The 23571-nt window shown below is 39.9% G+C and overlaps 1 protein-coding gene across 2 annotated transcripts in view; it reads right to left on the bottom strand.

The window, feature by feature from the left end:
• Window positions 1-7379: 7379 nt before the first annotated feature.
• The window catches only part of NPAS3 (neuronal PAS domain protein 3), a 622845-nt gene continuing 606653 nt past the window's right edge, over window positions 7380-23571 (bottom strand). For both annotated transcript variants that reach the window (XM_074824597.1, XM_074824598.1), the window contains exons 9-11: window positions 18095-18242; window positions 14835-14950; window positions 7380-11663 (exon numbers count right to left, since the gene is read on the bottom strand). In XM_074824597.1, the coding sequence (XP_074680698.1) occupies window positions 10354-11663; window positions 14835-14950; window positions 18095-18242 (1574 nt within the window). In that variant the 3' untranslated portion in view covers window positions 7380-10353. The remainder of the gene's footprint in view (window positions 11664-14834; window positions 14951-18094; window positions 18243-23571) is intronic.

Below are 23571 nucleotides of genomic sequence, written 5' to 3'. Positions count from 1 at the left end.
ATGTCCTTCTTGTATTGGGGCCCCCAGGTGGAGGGGGAGCATCACCTCCCTCGACCTGCTGGCCACACTTCTCCTGATGCAGCCCAGGATATGGTTGGCTTTCTGGGCTGTGAGCACACACTGCTGGCTCATAGTCAGTTTTCCATCCACTAATACCCGCAAGTCCTTCTCCGCAGGGCTGCTCTCAATCCACTCATTGCCCAGCCTGTATTTGTGCTTGGGATTGCCCCGACCCATGTGCAGGACCTTGGATTTGGCCCTGTTGAACTTCACGAGGTTTGCACAGGCCCACCTCTCCAGCCTGTCCAGGTCCCTCTGGATGGCACATCCCTTCCCTCCAGCATGCTGACCGCATCACACAGCTTGGTGTTGTCGGCAAACTTATAAAAACATCTATACAATTTCTGCTTGAAGGATATGTTATATAATGTGCTGTCTGATGGAAGTTTCTAGGGTGCATGCCTATCCAATAGCTGATTCCTTGAAGATGTTTGGTAACTTGGATTGTATGTTTAACTTTATATGATGCACTTGATATTAAACCATATTTCTTTGACTGTGGGACTCTATATAGCTATGATGTATCTTTATGCCAATGACAAGACTACATGTTTTAGCTGCAGATACTAGCAGTGTGATAACTCTAGCAACTTGATTTGGTTTTTTTTGCTTTTCTGCTTTTTCATTTGACTAAGAAATACATGATAGTTTTAATTCCTCTTCAGAACTCTTTCATCATAAAGCATGTAAGCAATTTTTTCTTCCAAACAGGGAAGACAAGTCCAACTATTTCTTTGTACCATTATAACCCTTATCTTTAAGTTATGCTTCTCTGTATTGACCTACTGTTTTTGCAAGTTATTTTTCTGAGCGTGTCTGTACTGGCTGTTACGGGGTCAAGGCCTTGAAAGCAAGCCAAACTGATTTGGGGGCCTCTTTCCTTTGTTTCAGTGGATGTTTGCCAGAATATCTATGTCCTGCAGCAGCACTGACTGTGCTGAACTCTCCCAGAACAATGTCTCTCCCACTATACATGGACTACAGCACTTCTGATTTGAAGGCGCAAGGGAACCATACGTGTATATATAGGATATAAGCAATAAGCCTCCAGAGGGTGTAGAATAGAAGGCTCCCTGTGTACACCTTGGGTGTGCTGTGAGGCAGGAGGCCAAAGGTTAGCTGCCCAAGGGATGTCTTTGACCTCCTCTGGATCTCAGTGTGCTTGATGCATATGTTGTCAAACAAGCTCAAGACAGACTATTGGGATCAACTGTTTTTTCGCCACCCAAACTAAAGAGACCGCAATTATGCTTACAGCATTGAGGGAGGTATTTCCAGTCACAGAGGTAGAAAAGCTAGCAAAATATACTGCTGCCGGGATTCACTGCTGAGAGTCTCTTTCTTCACTCTCTTTGTGCAGGCTGCCATCTTCACACCCCAGCATGCAAGCAAGGGGATATGGTGCACAATTCACTCAGCTGTACTTTGCAGTCCCTAAGCCCACCTCTCACTGTTGTTAATCTTCATGGAAAAAGTTGCTTCTCTGGCATCAGTCAGTAGTGACACGTGCTCGGAGCAGGCACATGCTTCAGGGGAAGCAAGATCCCAAGTGTCTCAATGGGATATTGGGAAAATCCTTGCAGTTGATGTAGCACTGGTGCTCTGCAGCACTTTGGGCAAGGCAGGATACTCTCTTGGTATCCTTTGGCTGTGCTTGTACAAGACGCAATTGCCTATGCTGCCTTTTGACATAGTCTTAGGCAATGCAGAGACAGCTCTTCTTGGAAGCTGTGGGACAATGTTCTGCTGAAAATGAGGTTTTTGCAATGTCTTTGTGATTTTGACTTAATCATAGATGAATAAAAGCAGAACCCAGTTCTCTCCTCATCCTCAGTGATCACATTCATTTCTGTAATAGAAACAAGCTAGGCAAATGCAGATCAAAGCATTTGTTTTCTCTGGAGGAGTTCTGGTTGTGACCCTGGGGAGGGATCTGGCCACTAATAAGTTATTGGCAAACCATCAGACCTGGTACTGTTAACTTCAATGTATTGGTGATTCTCATCTCTCATCTCCAACACGAAGCAACCTTAGGTTGCATTTATATAGCAGGGCCCCTCTGAGTCTGTGTCCTGATTTAATATCAATCTAATATAGATTGGTTAGAGATAGTCAGCATGGATTTACAAAAGGGAGGTCATGCTTAACAATCTTGATTCATTTCTCTGAGGAAGTGACAATGAGAGTGGACAGGGGTGAAGAAGGAGACATAATTTACTTGGACTTGAAAAGGCTCTCAATACAGTGCCACATAACAGATTAATTTACAAGGTTAGCAAGTATGGGACTGATGGTAAAATACTTGATTGGATATAAAATTGGCTTGGTAACAAGGGCCAGGGAGTGGCGGCAATGGTTATAGATCACACCGGGGAAGGGCTACCCACCCAGGAGTGTGTACTTGAAGACACTGTGAAGCTAAAAAGGATGGGCAAAGACAAAAACAAAGGTGGTGGAAAAAAGAAGATAAATTATGCCATACAGAAAACATGAAGGCTACTGCCTCATGGGAAGCAAATGATCATGACAACATGCAATTGAAAATTTCAGGTAATGCTCAGTGAAGAAAATTATCTTGGAACTGAAGGGGCCAAGCCAGGACCATCAGCTGCAGGTCTTGCAGCAGAGGCAGAAGTATACAGAGCAGCAAGGACCTTTCAAGTGGGAAAGAGGGCAAAAATCATACCTTGTTCAAAGTGTCAATGATCAATGAGTGGGAGGCATGTTCTCAGAAACTGATCTTATCCTGCAAAGTCTAAGAGATCCCTGGGTCCTTGCTATGGGCATGAATCACAGCATTTAGGGTGTGTTTTCAGCTCTAAGTAAATCTTTGGAGAATCCTAGTTCTTTCCATTTGCTATAATCTAAGGAGACTGGACTTCCTGAGCTGAAATCAGCTTTTGTCACTACCCTACAAGATGCTATGTTACATGCTAGAACTGGCTATAAGAAAGAAATGAAATTTTAATTAAGGTGCAGGTGAGACCACAAAGGATGCTGAGACCTCAGAGCTTCACAGTACTGAACAGAAATTGGAACCTGCTTTCAGTGAATACTCACCTCCTTACAATGTGCTGAACTTTCCCAGCTCTTGGATGATAGTCAGAGTCTGGGAAAGCTGTACTGGTGACGTTGGTAACACTGCTGGTAGTTCAAGAAAATACAAGCTTCAATGTCCAGCAGAGTTTCCACCTCAGAGTACTTTGCTTTCATATTAAAGACCCAGGCAGCCAAGCCCACTCCCACAGAGCATGTGTGAGAAGGCAGAGGCTTCCCAGTCCTACATGTGTCTCTGTTTCACCCCCACCCATTTTAAAGGCAGGAATCTCTGGAAGGATCAGACCATGCAGTTTGGGAAGACTTGGGAAAGACTTTTTAATTAAAGAAAAAAAGAGCTGCTCTCTTAGCATGTGAGTGGTATTGTACAGGATTAGAAAGGAAGCTTGGTGCACTGTACCAATTAGCCTCACTCATTTGTCTGCAGTTTGTGCTATAGGCTCTACTTTGTTATTTGCTTATGAGTATTGGCTCAAAACTTTGGTTCTGTTCCTGAAGCCATTAAAGTCATTAGTCAAGCTCTCATTGATTTGAGCAGGACCAGGACTTGACCCTTTGTGGCTATTCAGAGGACACAGATAAACTTTTAAATCAATCAAGGGTGTAGACTCATTCTGCTGGGGTCATACGGTTAATACATCCTGTTCCTGTCATTTCCGCTATAAATCTGTGAATGCTTTTAAGGCAAAAGGAAAACCCGATTCCCTTCCTTTTGCAAGAAAATATTACGTTCCCTTTTATTACAAACAAGACAGGGGCCCTTTTTCTCAGGAAAACTTGTAATAGGAAAGGTAATCTCAATACTTCCCATGTCTCTAGAGTCAGTAAAAAGTAATTTGAGACAAAGTACTGGGCAATAAAGTCTCCTGTCTCCAAAGCAATGCAGACCTTCTCCCACTGACTTCCCATAAGCCTTTATTGGGTCCTGATGATCTTTCTGCCTGGGCATTAAGTCAGTACTCATTGTACTGCTGGTGTTTATTAAAAGATCCCTTATTTTCTGCATTACATCTAGTCTACACAACTCCTACAAGATGACAAAGATTTTAAACTTCCTACAAATGTAATCAAAATCATAATTATTGACTTCATTTGCATGGCTTTGGACCTGAGTGACTAAGCTCTCTGGTTTTACTTCTAGAGTGGGATACTTTTAGAAATGCGGTTATTTATATGAAATAATTCTTAACTATTCTAGGCTTTTGTTTTGCTGAAAGACACACCTCACAGTGATTATGGAAATAAAAGGTGTTCTTTCACTCTCTCGTGCTGAATTTAGGATTCTGAACAAAACTGTGGTGGAGAATACCCATCCTGATTCAGGTCAATTAAAAGCAGAACTCTGCATCCTTGGTTTATCTTGAGTCCTATTGCTTTCAGAAAGATCCTGCTTGATTTGGTGAAAAAAAGTGTTGATATGATTGGATATGTTTCATGAAAACAGCTTCCAGTACTCACTCCTTCTGATGAAAAGAGAAAGGAATAGGTGGAAGAGAGGAAGAAAGGGCCTTTATTATGCGTACATACATAGGTACTACCCTGCCCAGTCTGAAAGCCCAACTGTCTTCCAGAGGTAGAAGATCTGTATGTCTGTGTGCATGCATGTGCATGTTTCATAAATGGTTTGATCTTACCTGAGCATCTGTGGCTCTGGTGACATCCCATTTGTTCACATTTCTGTAGGCTCCTCAGTAAACTCACTGGATAGATGACAGTTCATTAAATTAGTTGACAATGCACATGCATCCTTTCCACCCTCCTCCCCCAGCCCTAAAATGAAAATAAAAAAATTACAATGCAAGAAGGAAAAATAGTATGCAAATAGATCTGAAAGCACTGACACATTTAAACTAATGCAGTTTCTAGAATCGTAACAATAAATGTGCTGTCAGGGGCATCACAGTTATTCCGGTGACATGACCACCTTGGAATAGCACCAGTGCAAGCTGTCAGAGCTGGTTATCTAAGTAGTCCTGAAACATTTTTCTATCACTGTAACTTTTCAGAGTCATGACACTTCGAAAGAGCCCTTTTCCCCTTGCAACCACCTTCAGATGGCTTTTAGATATCTGCATATATCACCTTGCAAAAGAAGAGGTTCAGGAACAAACTTTCCAGAGATGGCAGTTACTGAGATCAGTTGTTTTAGGAAATGTTCTTTAATGAAATGACTTGACAAAGTTTGCCCCAACTTCCTGCATGGCAAACAGTTTTCCCTCAAATAATTATAAAAATATCAACTAGGCCAACCCCAAAGAACCCTTTTCAAAGGGTTCAGCCCTTTCAAGCAGTTGCTTTTGTTTCTTAAAGCTGCTACAAATAATAATTTACAAAACCCATTCCCCAAAGCTAAACCAATGCAACAGCATCACTATAAAAAAACCCCATGAAACAGTCTTTCCATCATTTTCTTTAATGCACAAACTTTCTCATTCAACTGGGAGTCTTAGAGCAGTCTATTCATTTTGGCCATCAACTCTGTGCTCTGATGCAATATATAGGGAGTATGGTTGAGATGTAAAAAGCCTTTATAACAACGCGGAAACACCTCCCCTCAAGACCCTTCTTGGAATTAGTGGCTTCAGTTAATATTGGTTAACACTTATTTGGAACAGGCATGCTATTCTTCCATTAAGCTTTATTCTGGTCATTCTTCCAATCTCCATTTAAATTCCGTTTTCTTCTCAGTTGGCATCCGTACCCTTAGCTACCTCATAAACAAGATGCATTGCCAACTGGAACATGCGAGCAGAGCTGAAAGCAGCACTGCTAACCTCTGCTCCTTTCTATCCCCTGCAAGTTGGAGACATATCAAACTCAATGCTTGGAGCCTGGGAAGTGGGAATCCTGAACTGCTCGGAAACTCAAAGAGCCAGACTTCAGGCTATTAAGTGATTGGGCTGGCTCACTGAGCTATAACTGTGCATACATTTTGTGTGGTTTTTTGTTTGTTATATCAGCCCAGCAAGCCAGATTCACATGCTCTTACTTCAGCTGAGTGTATCTTTTCTGTAAAGAGACGTGCTGAAAACTGGTTAGACAGTTTTACTCAGCATTAAGGCGGCAACCAAAATCTTATCCAGAATGACCTGCCCAGCAGTTTTAATTTCTAAGTGGACATACAGAGGAGAAAAGATTTGGGCACTCAAGGTTGCTTACAGATTTTGGCTATGGGCAGCACTGTCTCGGTTTTACATGCCCGAGATTTGTGTTCTTAGAGGTTGCATACCCAGCAATAACAAAATAAAATATGGAATCTGCAAGTCCTTGTCACAGGTGGGAGAAGCACCTTAAAGAAGGCTGATGAATGAAAGAGAAATGCAGAGACCGTGTGAGTGGTGGGTGAGAAGGCTCCTGCTCCCCTCCCTGGCCATGACCCAGCCCTTCCTCACGCGTGCAGCAGCCACCGCTGGAGTCAGCGCACAGCAGCAGTACCTGGGACGGCACCTCTGTAGTGTAGCTTCCCCCTGCTTTTCACAGCAGACACCAAACACACTTGCTCTGGGCCTTTTTTGAAAACATATGCAAGTGTAATTGCTGATGACTGTTCCCTTTTTAGGGTCAACCACTGTGTGTGGATGCCTGCATAATCAAAACAGTATTTGACTTTTTTTCCCTTCAGCTGTGAGGTCAAGGCTTTTTGCCTTGTCTTTTCTACACTGGTAAATGTTCCTGTCCTCAGTTTGTAAGGCAGAAAGTCTAGCCACACGACACCAACAACTTACATGTTGCCAGTCTGGGGAAAGAAAGTACACATTTAAAAGAATCAGCAGCCTAGGTAGAATATAATGTGACTGAAGAGTTTCACTGTAACGTTGTAGAGTACAAAAATGAACATATAAAGTGCATTTTAAATGATTAATGTACAAAAGCTGAGTTCTTCCAGTGTGCATTAATCAAGAAAAAATGCACACTTTCTATAGTGGTTAATGTTGCAGGTCCATTATTCAGCTTTGATAATGTGCATAAAAATGCTCAATATGACAATGAGTTGGGGTAGCTGAGAATTTAGGATGGTGGCAAGTTTGTTGTAGTATTTGGATTAGCATTCTTAACCTACATCTTGACAGCTTCTTTTCTTCATTTCACAAGCGTTAATAAAATCTAGCTTTATCCTCTTTGATTTTTGGTTATTTTTTCTTGTTTTTTTTTTTTGTTTTTTTTTTTTTTTAAAGAAAACAATTAAAAAATACCTGCTCAAACAAATACTACCAGCATTCATTAGTCAGGATGGTTATATGTAAAAGAAATGATGCCAGATAGTAACAAATCCAAGAGAAGTTTATTATGAAAATGGCACCTGCGGGATGAAAAAAAATTAAGTTACATAAAGACAACCATGTATGACATGTATGAGAATCTACAAAAGTATAAAAAGAACCCTGTTGTAAATGAAGTATGTACATTTCTGATTTGCAGCATTATCAATGATCAATGAAAAAAATGTTTCAAATAAGCCAGGCACTCAAGAAGTTAGATTCGGTTAGCTTAACACAAAATAAATGTACCATAGCTGTCACTTTTTAACATTTTAATTTTTTTTATATTGTAGAGTTGGTAACACTGCTAAGATTTATACGAACAGAATCCCTTTCCCCATTATTCAGCTACTTGGCACCAGTCTCCTCATAAAAGATTTCATATATTTGTACAAGAAATAGTTAAAAACACAGACACAGTCTTCACAGGTAATGAAGTTTTTTTTTCATTTTGTAATTTTAAACACTATGGATTTAGACAGCAGCTGTGATTATCTGTTAGTTTAAATCACCAGAAATCATTTTGACACAACACAGAAACATTTATAAAAAAAACCCAAAACAACAACAGCTGTCTAGCTGTTCTTTGTAGCTGATAGGTGCACTCCTTTGATTGTTCCATAGCTAGAGTAGAGCTTCCAAAATTAAACTTTGAATTTCCCAATCAGCTTTCTCACCTTTTTTAGACCTACTTAAATCCTTCTAATGGAACCTTTAAAAGCTCATTAATTAAATTTGTGGCATTCAATTCCTTTTTTGCTATTACTCCGCTGTGGCTTGGACCTACTTCTCAAATTCAAAGCTACCGCAGGAATTGACTCAATGCAGTGAGTGATCAAAAATTCAAAGGACAGCTGAGTTAATATATTAGCATTGCACACATAAGCAAATATATATGACAATTCTAAGCTCAGTTTCCTTTTTAAACAATGCTGATCGACCTTTGAAAGCATTTCCTATCTCACTGGTAATTGCTCTACGTATTACTCCGCCAGCCTACCTGGGAGAAAACCAAAGAAATGCACCCTCTGCTTACAGTTTGAGCACAAGGGACTCTGGGAATGTTAACAACTGAGGCTATATGGCGTCAATTTGCTTAATATATCTGAGCATTACTCTGTAGTGCATTGTGGGGTACACTGGAAGAGTAAGTCATACCCAGAATTCCTCTGTGGGAAAAATGGCTCCATTAACCTTGAGCTAGTTAAGAGTCTTTTATCTCTGAGAGTGAAGAAGAGAGAACGAGAGAGCGAGAGAAGGAGAGAAGGGAAAAGTGTGGAGAGATGGGGAGAGAGGAAGGGGGAGAGAGAGGTCTGAGAATACACAACAGCAAAGCAACAGCAGAAATTAAAAGGTATACAGACAGTGGAAGCAGCATAAGGTGACATTACAGAGGAAGGCCACCACACAAAAACCACTAACCCCCAAGAATCACTGGTTCACTAGGACTGCAGGAATGGGACTTTACCACTCCGGACTAGAGATAAAGCACAGAGAAGACAAAGGACAAAACAACTACATTAGCTTAGTATATACTGCATATAGTAACACACATTGAAACTGCAATGGGACTGACAGCCAAGGACACTTACACATTGTACACATTACAGTTCTCACATCTGTTATTAGATGCCTTAACAAACAGCTGCCAAAGATGGAGTGGAAGAAGAATTTATATTTGACAGTCATTTGGAGTGTTTGACACTACACTGTGATTTCTGGCAACAAAGACAAAATAGGAGATTTCTTTTCTTTTACTTAATGTGCAGTTTTCAGTTGTAGTTATCTATTTCAAGCTTATTAACCCATTCTTTAGTTTTAAAACATATTGGTTTCAACACTAGAAATAAGGAAACAACAACAAAAAATACCCAAATCAAAGAACAGAAAGAAATTTACAACCTTCCCTCTATAATATTAAATGAAAAACAAAACAAAACATGTTAAATAGTTCTTCTGGTTTTTTTTTTTACTCTGAAGTGTTATTTGACGTTGTAAAATTAGCCTCAGTTACACTGAGAAAAAAATAAAGCAAAACAATATGCACCTAAGAAACTGCTCCTCGCGTCAATTAAATTGAGTTTTTTGTTTTTAAGCACTTTTTGAAAAAGGCTTCCTGACCCATTTAAATTTGATGTGAGGCTATGCTTGTTAGTTTGGAGGTAAAAAATATTAAGTCCTGCAGCAAATGTTAATGAGGGCTTTTGTCTTAACTAACCAAGGAGACTGCAGCACCCGACTATAAACCAGTACGGAACACATTCTTTCCAAAAAACCCAGCCCACAAGCTGCATATTGTATGAAGACATTACAGATTAATAAATGATAGCACCATGGTTTTAGAAATTAAGTTAAAGTTTCAGTAATTAACATTTAGTCCAACTTTTTTAACATTCTAGTCACAGGCCAGAAATTAACTTTTTAAGAACCCAAATTATTTTATGTGCAAGTAAGAAAATCTTAACCATAAAAAGAGAATTAAACTCTGCATAAAATTCTAAAATACTATCCCCTATTTTTAAAGGAATTAGGAACAAAAACCCCTTTTCATTTGACTTAGTCAAACAGGGCACATTGTTTATGCTTGTCTCTTTTAATCTTGATCATATCAAGATCATTTTGAAGTAAAACCAATGGTTGTCACTTTAAAATCTCTTTACCACAACACTGAGTATTCTATGGCAGAGGCATACACATATTAAAGGCATCTTAATAAAGATGCAAAGGAAAAAACACACATCTTAGAAGAAGACAAAATGGCAGGCAACTGGTACTTCGACTCTCTGAAGGCAAAAATAAAAAAATATCTTTACATTAAAGAATAAGTCAAGTTAAAGAGAAGGGGAATGAAATGGGGACCATCATATTGAGAGAATAAGCTGACCTGCTCAAATTCAAAGTGCTAGAATTAAAGGTCTAAATTAAAACACAGTCTATGCCTCAGAGTATAACACTGAACACAGTATGTGGTCATATTTCAATCCTCTTTCCGTTCCAGAGTCTGTGTAGTGTGAATGCCGTTGCTGTACACAGGAAATGGAAGAGTGGAAAAAAGTCCTTCGGCAGTTGTGAACACATTCCCTGCAGGCATTTGGGTCAGACTGGCCCCGCTCACAGCACTTCCAAATGGTCCCGACATATTGAGTCGGTGAACGTGGTGGTAGAGCATTTCCATCGGTGTTTTAGGATCCAGCCCAAAGCTGGGGCTGTTAACATCAACAAAGTTAACAGCATGGGTGTTGGGGAGGAGGTTGCCCTGCATGGCTAAAGTAACTTCAGCTGGAGCATACCGAATAGTGCCAGTGGTGTAGACCCTCTGAGCAGCAGTGCTGGTCGCAGCAAGGGTTCCCGTTACCCTGTGAACCAAAGGAAGCACCACATTGCCTGCTTGTAACCTCTGAAGGGCTTCCAGATCCCCAGTGTACAACAAAGAGTTGGAAGTTGTGGGACCTCCTGGATGTTTGTCCCGTGGAGATGCTGAAAGTGGGGGTGACAAAGGGTCAGAGGACACAGGAGCCAAGGCCGAGTTGGATGAGGTGCTGAACTGAGTTTTACGGCTGGCAGTATTTTCAGTCCCTGGCGGGGTGAGAACAGAGTCTGGAATGGAGACATGTAAACTACTGCTGGCTTGGGGGGAAGGGAAGTGCTCGGAGCTGGGGGGCTTGGTCATACTGTACGGTGATTCATTCCTTGAGATTTCCCTGTTGGGTGGGTAATTCCAAATACTGCTATCATTATCAAAATTGATAGGTTCTGAGATTTCTGTTTTAATTTTGAGCACTGAGGCACTGTTTGGTGACGAGAGCAGCTGGGGCTGGTCCACCAAAGCTGAGTCAAGTCCATTCGGACTTGAGGTGCTTGACAGCCTTCTCCGGATCATGCTGCCTCCCTTTTGCTTTTTTCTCCTCTTCTTCCTCTTTTGATGTTTGCTGGAAGACTGGGCATTTACTTCCCCTGCACTGTCTGAGTCCTTGGCACTGTCCGAGGTCAGTGATTCACAGTTCTGCAACCGCAAGTCTGACTCACTCTCAACATAGCGCTCCACCTTGATCTGCATAGAGCCAAGAGTGCCAAAACTGTCCTCAGGGGCCTTTTGATTCTCGAAGTCAGAGTTTTCAAAGCTGTCATCACTGTCCCTGCTGTCCTGGTTGCTGGAGCTGTTCCCATCATCGTTACAGTTCATTTCGTTATCCGACTGATTTCCTGACTTTTTTCTGTCAGACTCAGGGTCTTCACTGTTTTCTGACTGGTTTCCTTTCTCATCTGACTTTGAGTTCTCATTGTCCTCTGGAGCAAAAGGAAAGTGAAACAAACCATTAGCAACAGGAACATAATATTATAACCCAAGTCCTGATTTCTACCTACCAATGAGATTTGATTGCTGTAGATTTTTTGGCAAAAGGTGTTCTCTTCTGTAGTGTCTCAGTTTTTTGCAACATTGTGTTGGGAGAATTTGATCACCATGAATCTCTCTGACTCAGGACTGTTAATGCACTAAAAGCCTCTGCTATATGGCCTGCACCTTGACTGAGGGGAGCCTTTTCATCTGCTTGCTGGACAAGAATCATTTTGACAACTGTGCGCAAAACATCACTGTAGTTGTGTCATCCAAAGAGGAGTCAGTGAACAATCCCATTATGACCGTTATGTTCTGGTGACTGTTCTTTCACATCCGTGTTCTCCTACAGTGGGCAGGCATCCAGGGGTAGCACTATTTACTAATGAAGATTCTAGTCCTCTCATCTCATTTTCCTCTCACCATTTCCACTTTAGAAGTGGCATAGTGTCTCTGCTTTCAGTGGAATTACCGCTGATTTCCTCCCGTGTGAGAGGAGAAGCAGGTCATATGTGTATAAATCTGAGTGAATAAACCAGTTAAAACAATTTTGTTACGTTGCTAGACTGTCTTCTCATATTCCCCTGAAGGGCACCAAATAACAAAAAACCAGAAAAAAAATTCAGGCAGTGAATTAAATTCTTGGTTGATCCAAATCATTTAAGGGCCATTGAAAATAGACCAGCTACAGCTCTGAGAAGCTGTCGCTCCTCTTGCCTGAATTCATTTAGTTGTGTTTTAGATTTTTACCTAATTCTAATTGGGATGAGATAAACACTCTAGCCCACTGGACTCAGACAGCCAAAGCAGCTTTGAGACTGAATGAGCTCCATTATCATACTAAGTTTGAAAGCGTCATGAAAGGCTTCAGGAGACCTCGTCTTTTACAGACTGGCCAGGAATCTTTTGTTGGGAAATAAAAGATGTTTTTTCACTCATCAGAGCCAAGTACTACTCTTTTCAATATACTCATTTTAGGGGGAGAGGGGAAGGGCCAGTTTTCTTCTAAAGATTGGTTACTCCTGGAGCCATCAATACCAAGCAGTTTCCCAGAAGTGCTGGAGAAGGTGGGTTTGACAGGGAAGATGCCTGAGAATTCAGGGCATGTACTTCACAAGGCACTTATTGGGACTTTTGCTTGAGTGACCAGCAGCAGAGAGACCCTTCCTTTTGAAAAATAAAACCCACAGAAGCAAAGTAACAGCCTGTCCTGGTTCAGCTAGGATAGGGTTAAGTTTCCCCAGCAGTGGGGGGAAGCTCTAGCCAGGTTATTCAATACCATGCTGACGTCATGTCCGGGCACCCAAGCATGGGAGAATCGGCGAACGCGCGTGTTGTGTGGTCGCTCTCCTCACTGCTGTATCGGTACAATCGGTACATTTTTGTTCTGTTTATTGTTATTACTGTTATTGCTATTGTTACTGTTCTTGTTGTTGTTGTTTGCTTTGTTGCTGTTGCACTGTTGTATTAAACCTCTCCTTATCTCAGCCCCGGGGTTTGTATTTCACTCTCTTCCCGTCTGGTCGGATGGTGGGGGAGGGGCAGCGGCAGCGCGGTCTCGGATCCCGGCAGGGCCTAAACCATCACACAGCCACAGACCCCTAAATCTCATTCATCTTTTTGTTCCACCTAGGGCTGAATTTCTCCTACATTTGTTTTTTTTTTTCTTTTTTTGAAGATGCTTCCTTTTATGGCCATGGTTTCTAGCTGGGCTAGAGTGGGCTTAGAGTGAGGTAGTCTAAAGCTGCACAAGGTTTGCCTGGGATTTTATCAGAGCTTGAACTGAACTTGTTGGTTTCATCCAAGATGCTGTTCTGATTTCAGGTACTTTGGCATTTCTATTTAATTCTTTTGTATGAAACAACGCCCTGCCTCTGCTGTCTTCCAAGACTCCCAGACATCTCCTTCTGAGATGTTCACATCTGTGTACCTTTGAAGAATGCTCTCTTGCTCTGCATCAGCCTTGGGAGTCATGAATGCACATGCACTTCTCACCTGGAGAAACTTACAGTGCACATGGGAAATGCAAACTGTTTTCCACATGTGTGTTATTTGGCTATTTAGGAACAAGACAGCATAAAGGAAGCACTGGGAATGGGTGAAGAGATTGTCAATGACGGTGGGCAGTCAGCCTGTATGTGTGTCTAACGTTGACTTAAACCATCGAACCAGGCTGCCAAAGGAGAACAAATAAAGGCAAAAGATGAAAGAGAACAGCCGTATCATATAATATAACATTAAGGACTGATCCTCTTCTTACTTTTGCTTGATTTATGTCACTGTGGTCCATTTTCTCCAGATTCTTTTTTTGGTTGTTATCATAGACATGACAGAAAAATCATATATATATATATATATATTGCATACTACAGCAGAGTAACATCTTTAGTTCTTGGGCCACAGGAAACCATGCTCCTTTCAAAGCCAGATGATATGTACCTGTACCTAGGTAACCACTTTTAAAACTAATGGGGAACGTGTGAACCATCTGTGCACTGGACCATCTGTAGGACTAATTTACACATTGAGTTTGACAAGTACATTTAGCTTTTAAAAAACAGCTGAAGTCCCAGACGTAAAGAGCTTAGAAACAAGTGCTTGAACCCATACCTTCTAATAAAATATAATTCCTTTAACCCAAGAAAACCCTCAAATTTTTCAGTCTTCACTGCTCCCTAGTGAGACTCTTCAAAAATGTATTTATACAGGAAAAAGGGTCATAAAGATTGACAGTAGAGACTTATCTTCAGAACGTATGTCTACTCTGGGAAGATAAGAACTAGAATTATATTCAACAGTTACAATCCCAGGTCCTCTACACAAGGCACAATACCTGTTTATGAAGCTTAGCTGAGAAATCACATATTCAGTTCAGTGCAATGCAGGCAAGGATGCATGTACAGAGCGAAGAGAAATACTGAAGAAATGGAGACACTGTGGAAATGCTGAGATCATTAAAAGATTTTGCTAGTGTTTTTCAATGTCATTTTACAGGATTTTTTTGTGTTTTGTTTTGTTAAAATGGAACAATCCTTGAGAAGTAAAAGCAACTAGAAAGCAAACCATGGGGCTCTCATGATATGAACTTTTTGTGCGTGTAAAGGCACACCATGTGTGTTTACCTGAGTTGTCCTTTGAGTCCGATTCAGAGTCAGAGGTCTCTGAGGATTCTGAGGTTTTTTCTGGCAGATGAGGAAGTTGTGCAATATCCATTGGAGTGTCCTTGTACTCTGGGTTACTGAAGAGGAGACAGCAAATATAAACACAGTTGGATGATTTGCAGTTTCATGGTTTTTCCCTCTTTCCATATCAAAGTTCAGGAACAAAGAACATAAATAGGAAGAATAGCAGAGCAAACACAGAAACATATATTTTCTGCTCCTCAGAGCTTCACAGCAGGGATTTTATGAAGGTTTCTTTTAATACTGCTGTCAAATACTTATATTGACCAGGTACTAAAACTCATTTGATTCTAGTGAAGTTTTAGAGCTATCAAAGCATTCTTACTGAACTGGGACACCATGGCTTGTGTGATATCTAACAGTAAAGCTACACTGTGTAATCATCCAACAACAAAATATCTCGATTTCGATCCCATTACTGTGCCTGGAAGGACAGAGAGGGTGTTTTAACTTTTCCAATCTGTTTCTCTCCCACCGGCAATGTCTATTAGAGTTATCTCTGTAACAATGTTCTCTATCAACCTTGCCAGAGCCCTTTCAATACCTGTTTTTCTCAATGTTCCCATTTTCCACACTTTAATCAAGCAGACCACACATAAAGTTAGTAAGAAGGTGCTCAGTTAGGGCTAGAGAAAATGACCACTGATCAAAAGAATTTGGCCAAAAAATAGATAAAAAAGTTTATACGTTTTTTTAAACACTGCACACATGCATCCACATCACCAAGAAACCAAAAGCAACCACTCTAACTATATGACAGATGCACATGTGCATGTTAAGATGCATATGTTAGGGATAAAGAACTGTCAACACACCCATTATAATCATATCTTCATCTGCTCATGTGGTGCTCACCTGTGACTTGTTAGCAATGAACATGACTGCAATGTAAAAAAGCTACACTACCAGAGAAACTGAAAAAAACCAACCAAGACCAACCCTACGCTTTTTCTTGGTTTGTACCTTTCAAATTGTGTTCCTCTCCCAATTCCGTGCAAAGGCAGGGGAACAGACACAGCTAGACGTAAGTGGCATAGGAATGTTGAAAATAAACAAAGTATTTAATAATTTTTGAATAGGTGAGCACTTCTATGCAATTCAAATTCCAGCCTGGTGATAGAGCAGAAAATCCGCAGTCCTGCGTAGAACAACACGAGGCAGCACCAGGGGTGACTGCCACACTATCACAATGACAGTGTGCTCATATTCAGCCTATTACAGTGTACTGTGAAAATTCAGAGTTCACACAGTTCACACTGAAATGCCATTCTTATGATTACCATCTTTATGGTTTTGTCCTGACAAAGTGACTTGATTCTGTTGCATCCCAGGGCAGTCCCAAAATTTGCCCCCTCCAAGCGAAAGATGTTTGAGGGCTTTCACACTGTGAATAACAAGTTGCTAGAACAAGAACAGCATTAATCCTCCCTGTCACTATAATTAGTCTATCCTTTTACAGACAGCTGAATCATACTTTCTAATGCATGGAAATGTATACAGACCAGTACTCCTGCTAAGAGTAGACCTAATTATGCCTTGATCTTTCATTAAAATATTATTTGGACATTTGGATCTTTTGTGGATTCCAGTACTAGCAGAAATCTAAATTAAAAATACAAATTCAGTGGAGAAGTTAATCTTTCTCTAACAGACAGGTGAAGAGAATGCAGCAAAAAAATCAAGTTCTGGGAGGAGACTTGGGGAAGACCACACTGCTTTTCTTTTTTTGTCAAGTATATTCTGTTGGGAGAGAAAATAACTTTGTGTGACATTTGTGGACTATGTCTGGAAGGGAGCAAAGGGGACAGAGGCAGCTGTTCATAATTCTTACAGACCAGTTTTCCAACTAGAATATGAGCACATTTTTGGGCATTTTGAAGCCCTGTTAGGACTGGGGCAGTGAAGCTGTACTTCCAGTTCAGAATTGGCAGGCTTAAGCTGACCTCTTGAAATGCTGCATTCTACCTCACTCTTGCAGAAAGATGCAAAAAAGTAGCAGACTAAGGATTTATTCAGAAATGCCCGTGCTCAGTCATAGCAGGACAGAAACATGCAAGCCCCAATGAACACTCCACCACTGTGGAACATTTTCCACATTATCCCTTGATGCTCTCCTGCCAGGGTTTGCTTCTTCCTCTTCCCCAAAAGGGGAATCAAAAGTATTTCAACATGCAAGTTTAGGCAGTCACAGTCTCTTCAGGGCCTGCTGGACTTGGCATAATAAGTCCCAATCTAACCCCTAGACATCACTTTGAACTTTCATGGCATCAAAGGGAATGTAACAAACCATGACAAGCAACTTAAAAGGAGAACAGGCCAGAAAATGACAACTGCATTTCATGACCATCTCAAGGTTTCAAATTTTATTTGTTTGTTTGTACTGCTCTGGAATGAAACAGAAAATCCTCCAATCTTATTGAACATTTTCACAAAACAGAATGTGTTGAAAGGTATTTTCAGATGAAAAGGGTCAGGTTTATAATTCACTGTCTCTCAGTGACTGCTGGTCTTCCCTCAAGCTCAGAAACCAGTCCTTTAGAAATACTTGGGCTTTGGTAAAACAGAATTTCTCAGGGAAGAGCCTTTCATTCAAGATATTACCACTAGTTCTGTTTATAATAGTTCTAATAGTTTAAAACAGTTTTAATTGCTACTTTTATTTTTAAATCCTATTTTGCATTTTTCAGTGCGCATACTGTCTGATGGTTACAGGAGCAACATACTATTTCAAGGCTTTTCTCCTGAGAAAATTCCTCACTCTGAAGTGAACTGGCAAACACCTTTCAGAGAGACTTTTTTGTAGTATTTCAGAAGTTTGCTTCTATGCATTTTCAATAATCAGATAAACCACTGCCCAACACTTCACACCAGATTTTATAAGACAACTACTGAAAGTTGGTGTGCATCATTTTTATCTTTAAGCTCAGGTTGAGTAGATTTCAGGGAAGTGGAGTCATGCAATACAATGGTGGAGGGTTTATCTGAAGGCTAAGGCAGCATAATAATTCCAGCGTACTGAGACATGACAGATGTCTCAATAAAAATAACCAAATGACGCTGTTTTTGAGGTCGACTATATGAAAAGCTCTTCTTAACTTTCTCCAGTAGGCAATGTTTTTGTTTTTTCCCTAAAACTCTCTCCAAGAGAGACAAGCAACAGAGACAGCAGTTCAAGTGAGAGAAGTGACTGGAAGACCTACCTAAGAAGGTAATTGACCCAGATGATATTCTTCTCACTGGCATTCTTGGCATTGACAGCTATGGTTGCACTAGACTGTATCCAGATATAACCTCCGTTCTTCTGCATCCAGCGGTAATACTTTGTTACACATTGACCCTTATTCAGCACTGGCAAAAAAATACAAACAAAACAAAAGCAAGATATAGAACATGTCAGAAATGTGGTAAAATGATCTTCATTGTACCACATGCCACAAGTATAAGCAGAAGACACTTTGCTTCCTTTAGGTTTAATGCAGCATGCCAGTAAGATGACAAACAGGATCTGAAGTTCAGTATAACTAGCTGTATGTTTTGTAAGTTTTAAAGTAGAATTTTAATCTGTTTTTGGAAACTCTAGTGGAAGAAGAAAAGTAAAAAGTACTACAAATCTCTTTGGTTCACAGAATGCTTATCGCTGTGTGGACATTTTCAATTCACTCAATGTCAAACTGTAAAAAAAGAAAAGGAAAAAAAAGAGGCAAATTTATATGTGATTTATTCATAGCTCCTAGGTAGACCTCTTTGAGATTCTGGGTATTTGAAAGGTTTGGGAAGATACTCTACCCCTGCTGCTTTGATCATTTCTCTTTATTGCAGGCAATATCAACCACTGAACTTATACATCTGTTTCTTTGATCTTGTCAAACAGAATTTATAGTTCTCAGATGAACCAAATCTCCATTGGTCAGTGGGGGGAAAGTCTTGGGAGGATTTACTTTCTACCAAAGCAAAGTAAATCCACCAACAGACTGAGAAAGAGGCCTAAGGGAGGCACAGAATGGCTTGGTTAGAGCCAAAGAGTGACAGCTCTCTCCAACGTTTGAAATATGCTAGGAAACAGAGAAACAAGTAAAAGCAATCAGTAATGTGAAACAGTGCTATTAAATGCGCACAGCAAGAAGGCTTAAAAATGCAGATGTTTAAAGTAATACTTCAGCCAAAATATTGCCAAGTTGAAACGGATTTGGTTTGTATCTGATGCTTCAGTGCAGGAGACGGGGATGAAATGCAAATCTTTCAGTGGGAGGGAGCAGCAAGGTTTTAAAGAAAACCTAACCTATACAAAATCTGGGTACTATTGTTACCGGAGCACTTACTCTCCTCTGCATTCCTCACTAATCCCATAAAGTTTTGTGCACTAGAGGGCAGTGTGCATTCATAGACACCTTCTGCTTTTGTCATGTCCTTGTCTCCGTCTGCTAAAATGAAAAACCTCTAACTGCTGTAATAAATTTGGCTAAATTAGCTGCTAAATGGTTATCTCAAGTAATATGTATTTGCATTAATCATCTTGCTCTAAACCAGAACAAGCCAGAGTCCTAAAGACGTAGTAAATTCATATTGTCCATTTAATTACGGCTAATAAGTGCTTCATATACAATAGTTTCATGAAGTACATTTCCTTTTTTTTTGTAGAGGGAAAAGAAAAAAGTCACTTTGGAAAAGAATAAGTATTTAAGGCAGTTAAAGTTCCTACTATAAATGTGACAAATGACACTTTGGAGCTTTCAAGTTAACCAAATGTCTATACCCCTAATTATACATACGAACGTATCTATATCTAAACCCATGTACAACAGATACCTACAGAAAAAGATATTTACAAAGGCAGCCATACAAACACAGACGCTTTCTTACCTTGGAGGGATCCCCCAATCCCCACTCCAATTTTTCAACTATTGAATAAAAAATGAATGTAAAAAGGTGCAATGTAAAGTGAATGTAAAGTGCAAGTTAGGTTCAGCTGTAATATGAACAAATACTTGTGATCTGGGTCCTGTCGTTTTTCAGCAACCTCCAGTTAACTAGGTTTGCTTCTAGCAGTAATCCATGTGTTTCCCTAAATTTTTACTTTTGTATTCCAAGCTCTAAATATTCTGCTATGATAATTCATTGGCTTCAAAACCTCACTGAACAGAAGAATAAAGATAAAATATGAACAACTCACTACCCAGCATTTCTGTCAAACCAATGTTGTATGTCACTTTAGAAAGCAATCCCACATGAATTAGCCCAACTTTATCAGTTATGAAGAATAAGGGAAGAAAAGTACTGCTGTAAGTTTTGATTATGGTACACTTTTCCATTTCAGTAAAATAGGACATTCAAAATACTCCACTTACAGCTGACAGTAAAATTGATATGCCTGGAAGTCTGGGGTGATATTGTCTCCTTTCCAGAAACCTGAACACCCACAAGTGTGTGCAAAAACTAGTAATATCTATCTGCATTTGTATCTACTAATTATACTGTTACCTTCTTTATAACAATTTTTATCTAAGGAGTTTACCATGCTATACAAATACTAAAGGATGAATCCTCATAACTGCCTACATGCACATTTGAAAGTCAAGGTACCAGGTGAGTCACTCGCCAGTGACTGAAGAGCACGCTGCAATTCTGCATAGTGATAGCTACGAGGATCCAGATCCTCCAGCTCTTTCAGTTCATTTCATCCTAGACAAGTCCTTCCTCCTTCAGTACCTTTTATATTGGTTATTGCACCACTGGAAAAGTCTGTCATGAGCTGAACAGAGCATGCACTTCAGAACTATGGAAAAAAAGGGGGTAAATGAAAACCTTATAAGTTATTTCTGAAGGAAAAGGTGATTGCTTTTTCAAGAAAGAGAATTCAGTGCATCACAGTTGCATACAAACCATCTACAGTCAGAGTTCAGGCTCCCAAATTACTATACATCCAAAGAATATCTGAAATACTGCCTTGAAATTGAGCTTTCCATGAAGTTCATCTACCTGCAAATTCCCACTCTCTATTTGGCCAGCTCTGATATATTACCACATACACAGGACTTTCCTTCCTGCATCTGTCTAAAGCACGTTTCATATGAGAGATTTGTGGACCACGCTCTGAAGGAAGTCCCACGATTCAATATAAAAATTCTCTCTGTAAAGAGATTCTCTGGCAGGCCAGCTGTGCTGTGCTGCTAAATCTGGTTCTTACATCCTTGAGAGTGCACTAGGCACCCCCAAGTCAGTTCTGAAAGCTCAAGCTATAGCTTGGGAAGAAATTTCTCAATGTGATGAAAGAATGAAAAAAAATTGAAATGTTTTCTAATTTACAGTATTTTTAAACTGTTGCCATTGCCAAGCTGAGACATTGAAATTAGATGGGAATTTTGAGAAAATCAGCATCTAGAAGGACACATCAGGAAGGGAAATCTATCTGGTTTATTAATAACCTGGTGTTACTGAGTAAAGCCCAGTTTCATTTTGAGGATCTTCAGTTTGGAGGTACACGGAGTCCATTAAAAAAGTTACTGATTTTGAGAAGAAATGAAAGTAAAGAATTAGTCCATCCTAAGCTCTGTTAGTGAAGTTATGTTTTGTTACTAGCAACAGACCATGCATTTCAGCTTAGCATAAACTTCTGAAAAAGTAATGCTACGTGGATCACATCCTGGACTTATTCAGACTGCACTTAAGGCAAATCTCTTACTGAGAATCAGGGTTCAGCTCTGTATTTTTGTACACTGAGAAATGCAAAGAGTTTAAATTTCTATTTGTATTATACATGAAGCACCCAGTCTGGCAGACAATGCAGTATGGGGGAAGGTGAGACTCATGACCACATTGGTGGGATGGCTCGTGTGACCGAAGTTACACAGGATTATGCAGAATTGGGTTATATAATTATATATATACATATATATATATAAAACCCCTTTAATCAAAGGGAATAACTGAGGGTTAATGTTTTAAAACTGGTGACTGCTAGCTACACAGATATATTCCCTAAAATGGTGGATGCTAAACTTGACTAAAATTTGCTGAAACGTTACCTAGTTACTCAATTTGAATTCAGTGGTTAGCATGCAAGAAATGCACAGTATGTCATGCTAAGAACTAAAAAAAAAAAATCTCACTTATTTCTCAAAGTATGAATATATTGCTATGTACACAGTTCCCAACAGAGGGATTTCAGTTTTCCTTGGTAGCTTTGCGCACAGCAATATTCTTGTAGCAGTGGAGTGAAGGAGGGGGGAGAAGAAGAAACAGTCAGTGTTCTTTGCAGGAACCTATTTCTGTTAGAAAATCAAAATAAATCAGTACAAGTTTGTCTTCAGAAATATGGTTACAAAAAGAAAAAGAACATAGTTTCTTCCTGTAAGGCTGTTCTGAAAAATCAAAGCCAAAGCTTCTAAATAGTGAGTTGTGTCTTAAAAGAAGGAAGTAGCTTAATTCAGTTTGAAGAGGAGATGAAGAAATTGTGTATCAAAAGCAGTCTTTTAGCGAAGTCTCTTACAAAAGGACATTTTACTCATGTGCATATGCATTTAAAAGCTACACTATATTGCGTATTCAGGTAAGTATTGAGTAAATAGGAAATGATGAGATCATCTTACATATTCACACAGCTTCACAAAGAGCCTCTTTATAATTGGCAAAAATATTGAGGTTACATCTGCTGTGCTATTCACCCTTCTCCTTGAAATACCTTTATCAATGACTGGATGGTATTGATACTGAATTCCCCTTGTGATAAACTTATAAGAATATTTTTAATTTATCGCATGAGGATGAAAATGCCATACTTAATACCATAGTCGGATACTTAGCTGCAGCCACAAGTACTCTTTCTACATTCACAAAACTGGCAGACGAAACATGAAAAGGAATACTGACTCTTTAATCTCCACTTCTCCACCTAAGGCCCAAGGCAAGCTGACAGGGTAACTTCATTCTGGAAACAGAGGGGTTTTTATTTTTTTAATTCTGGATTACTTTTTCTTCTGCTTTTGAAAAGTGTGGGCTATAGGGGAATGAACCTGGCATAGACTTAAAACAAGAACAAGTTTCTTTATCTGAAAAGTTACAGTCCTTGATGCTTACAGGAAGGTCATTTTCAAAACCCACAGGAAAAATAGCATCACAGCCAGAAAGAGTGCATTAAGTGCCTTATTTGCTTGTAACAGAGACAGTTTTTCATTTATAACAGCTCCAAGGATCAAGTGAGCCTTTGATGTTGTAAGGACTTTTCTATAGATTTTGCAATTAGTGAGTTAGATGTTTTAAATAGTAGGTATCCACAAATTGGATTTTAGCAACGAAAAAGAAGTACTGAGAAATATTTAGCAATGTTAAATGATGTTTGTTACTTAAACAGAATTATGAGATAGATGATAGGAGACTTGAAGACATTTAGTGAGACATCTATATAATTCTCCACAAACACTTCAATTTTGAATCTACTACATGGGGTGGGGTGAGGAGGAAGGGATGTAAACCAGGACAGTGTGCAAATGCATTCTCTACCCACCAGGCCAAAAGTGTGGCCTCCATAGCAGATTGCTTAGGGAAGAATGCCAGCTTCCCATCACAAAAGTTCCCATGGGTCACATTGCTCTACCTCCCCTCATTGCAGACAGTTGCTTACCAGCCCTGTGTGACTTACTGTATCTCAAAAGAGTTCTCTTAAGAAAAACAGAAAGATGAT

The sequence above is a fragment of the Strix aluco genome, chromosome 4 (genome assembly GCF_031877795.1).
Source record: "Strix aluco isolate bStrAlu1 chromosome 4, bStrAlu1.hap1, whole genome shotgun sequence".
Taxonomy (NCBI): domain Eukaryota; kingdom Metazoa; phylum Chordata; class Aves; order Strigiformes; family Strigidae; genus Strix; species Strix aluco.
The sequence above is the reverse complement of the archived record's forward strand: the minus strand, read 5'-3'. Positions and strand labels throughout refer to the sequence as shown.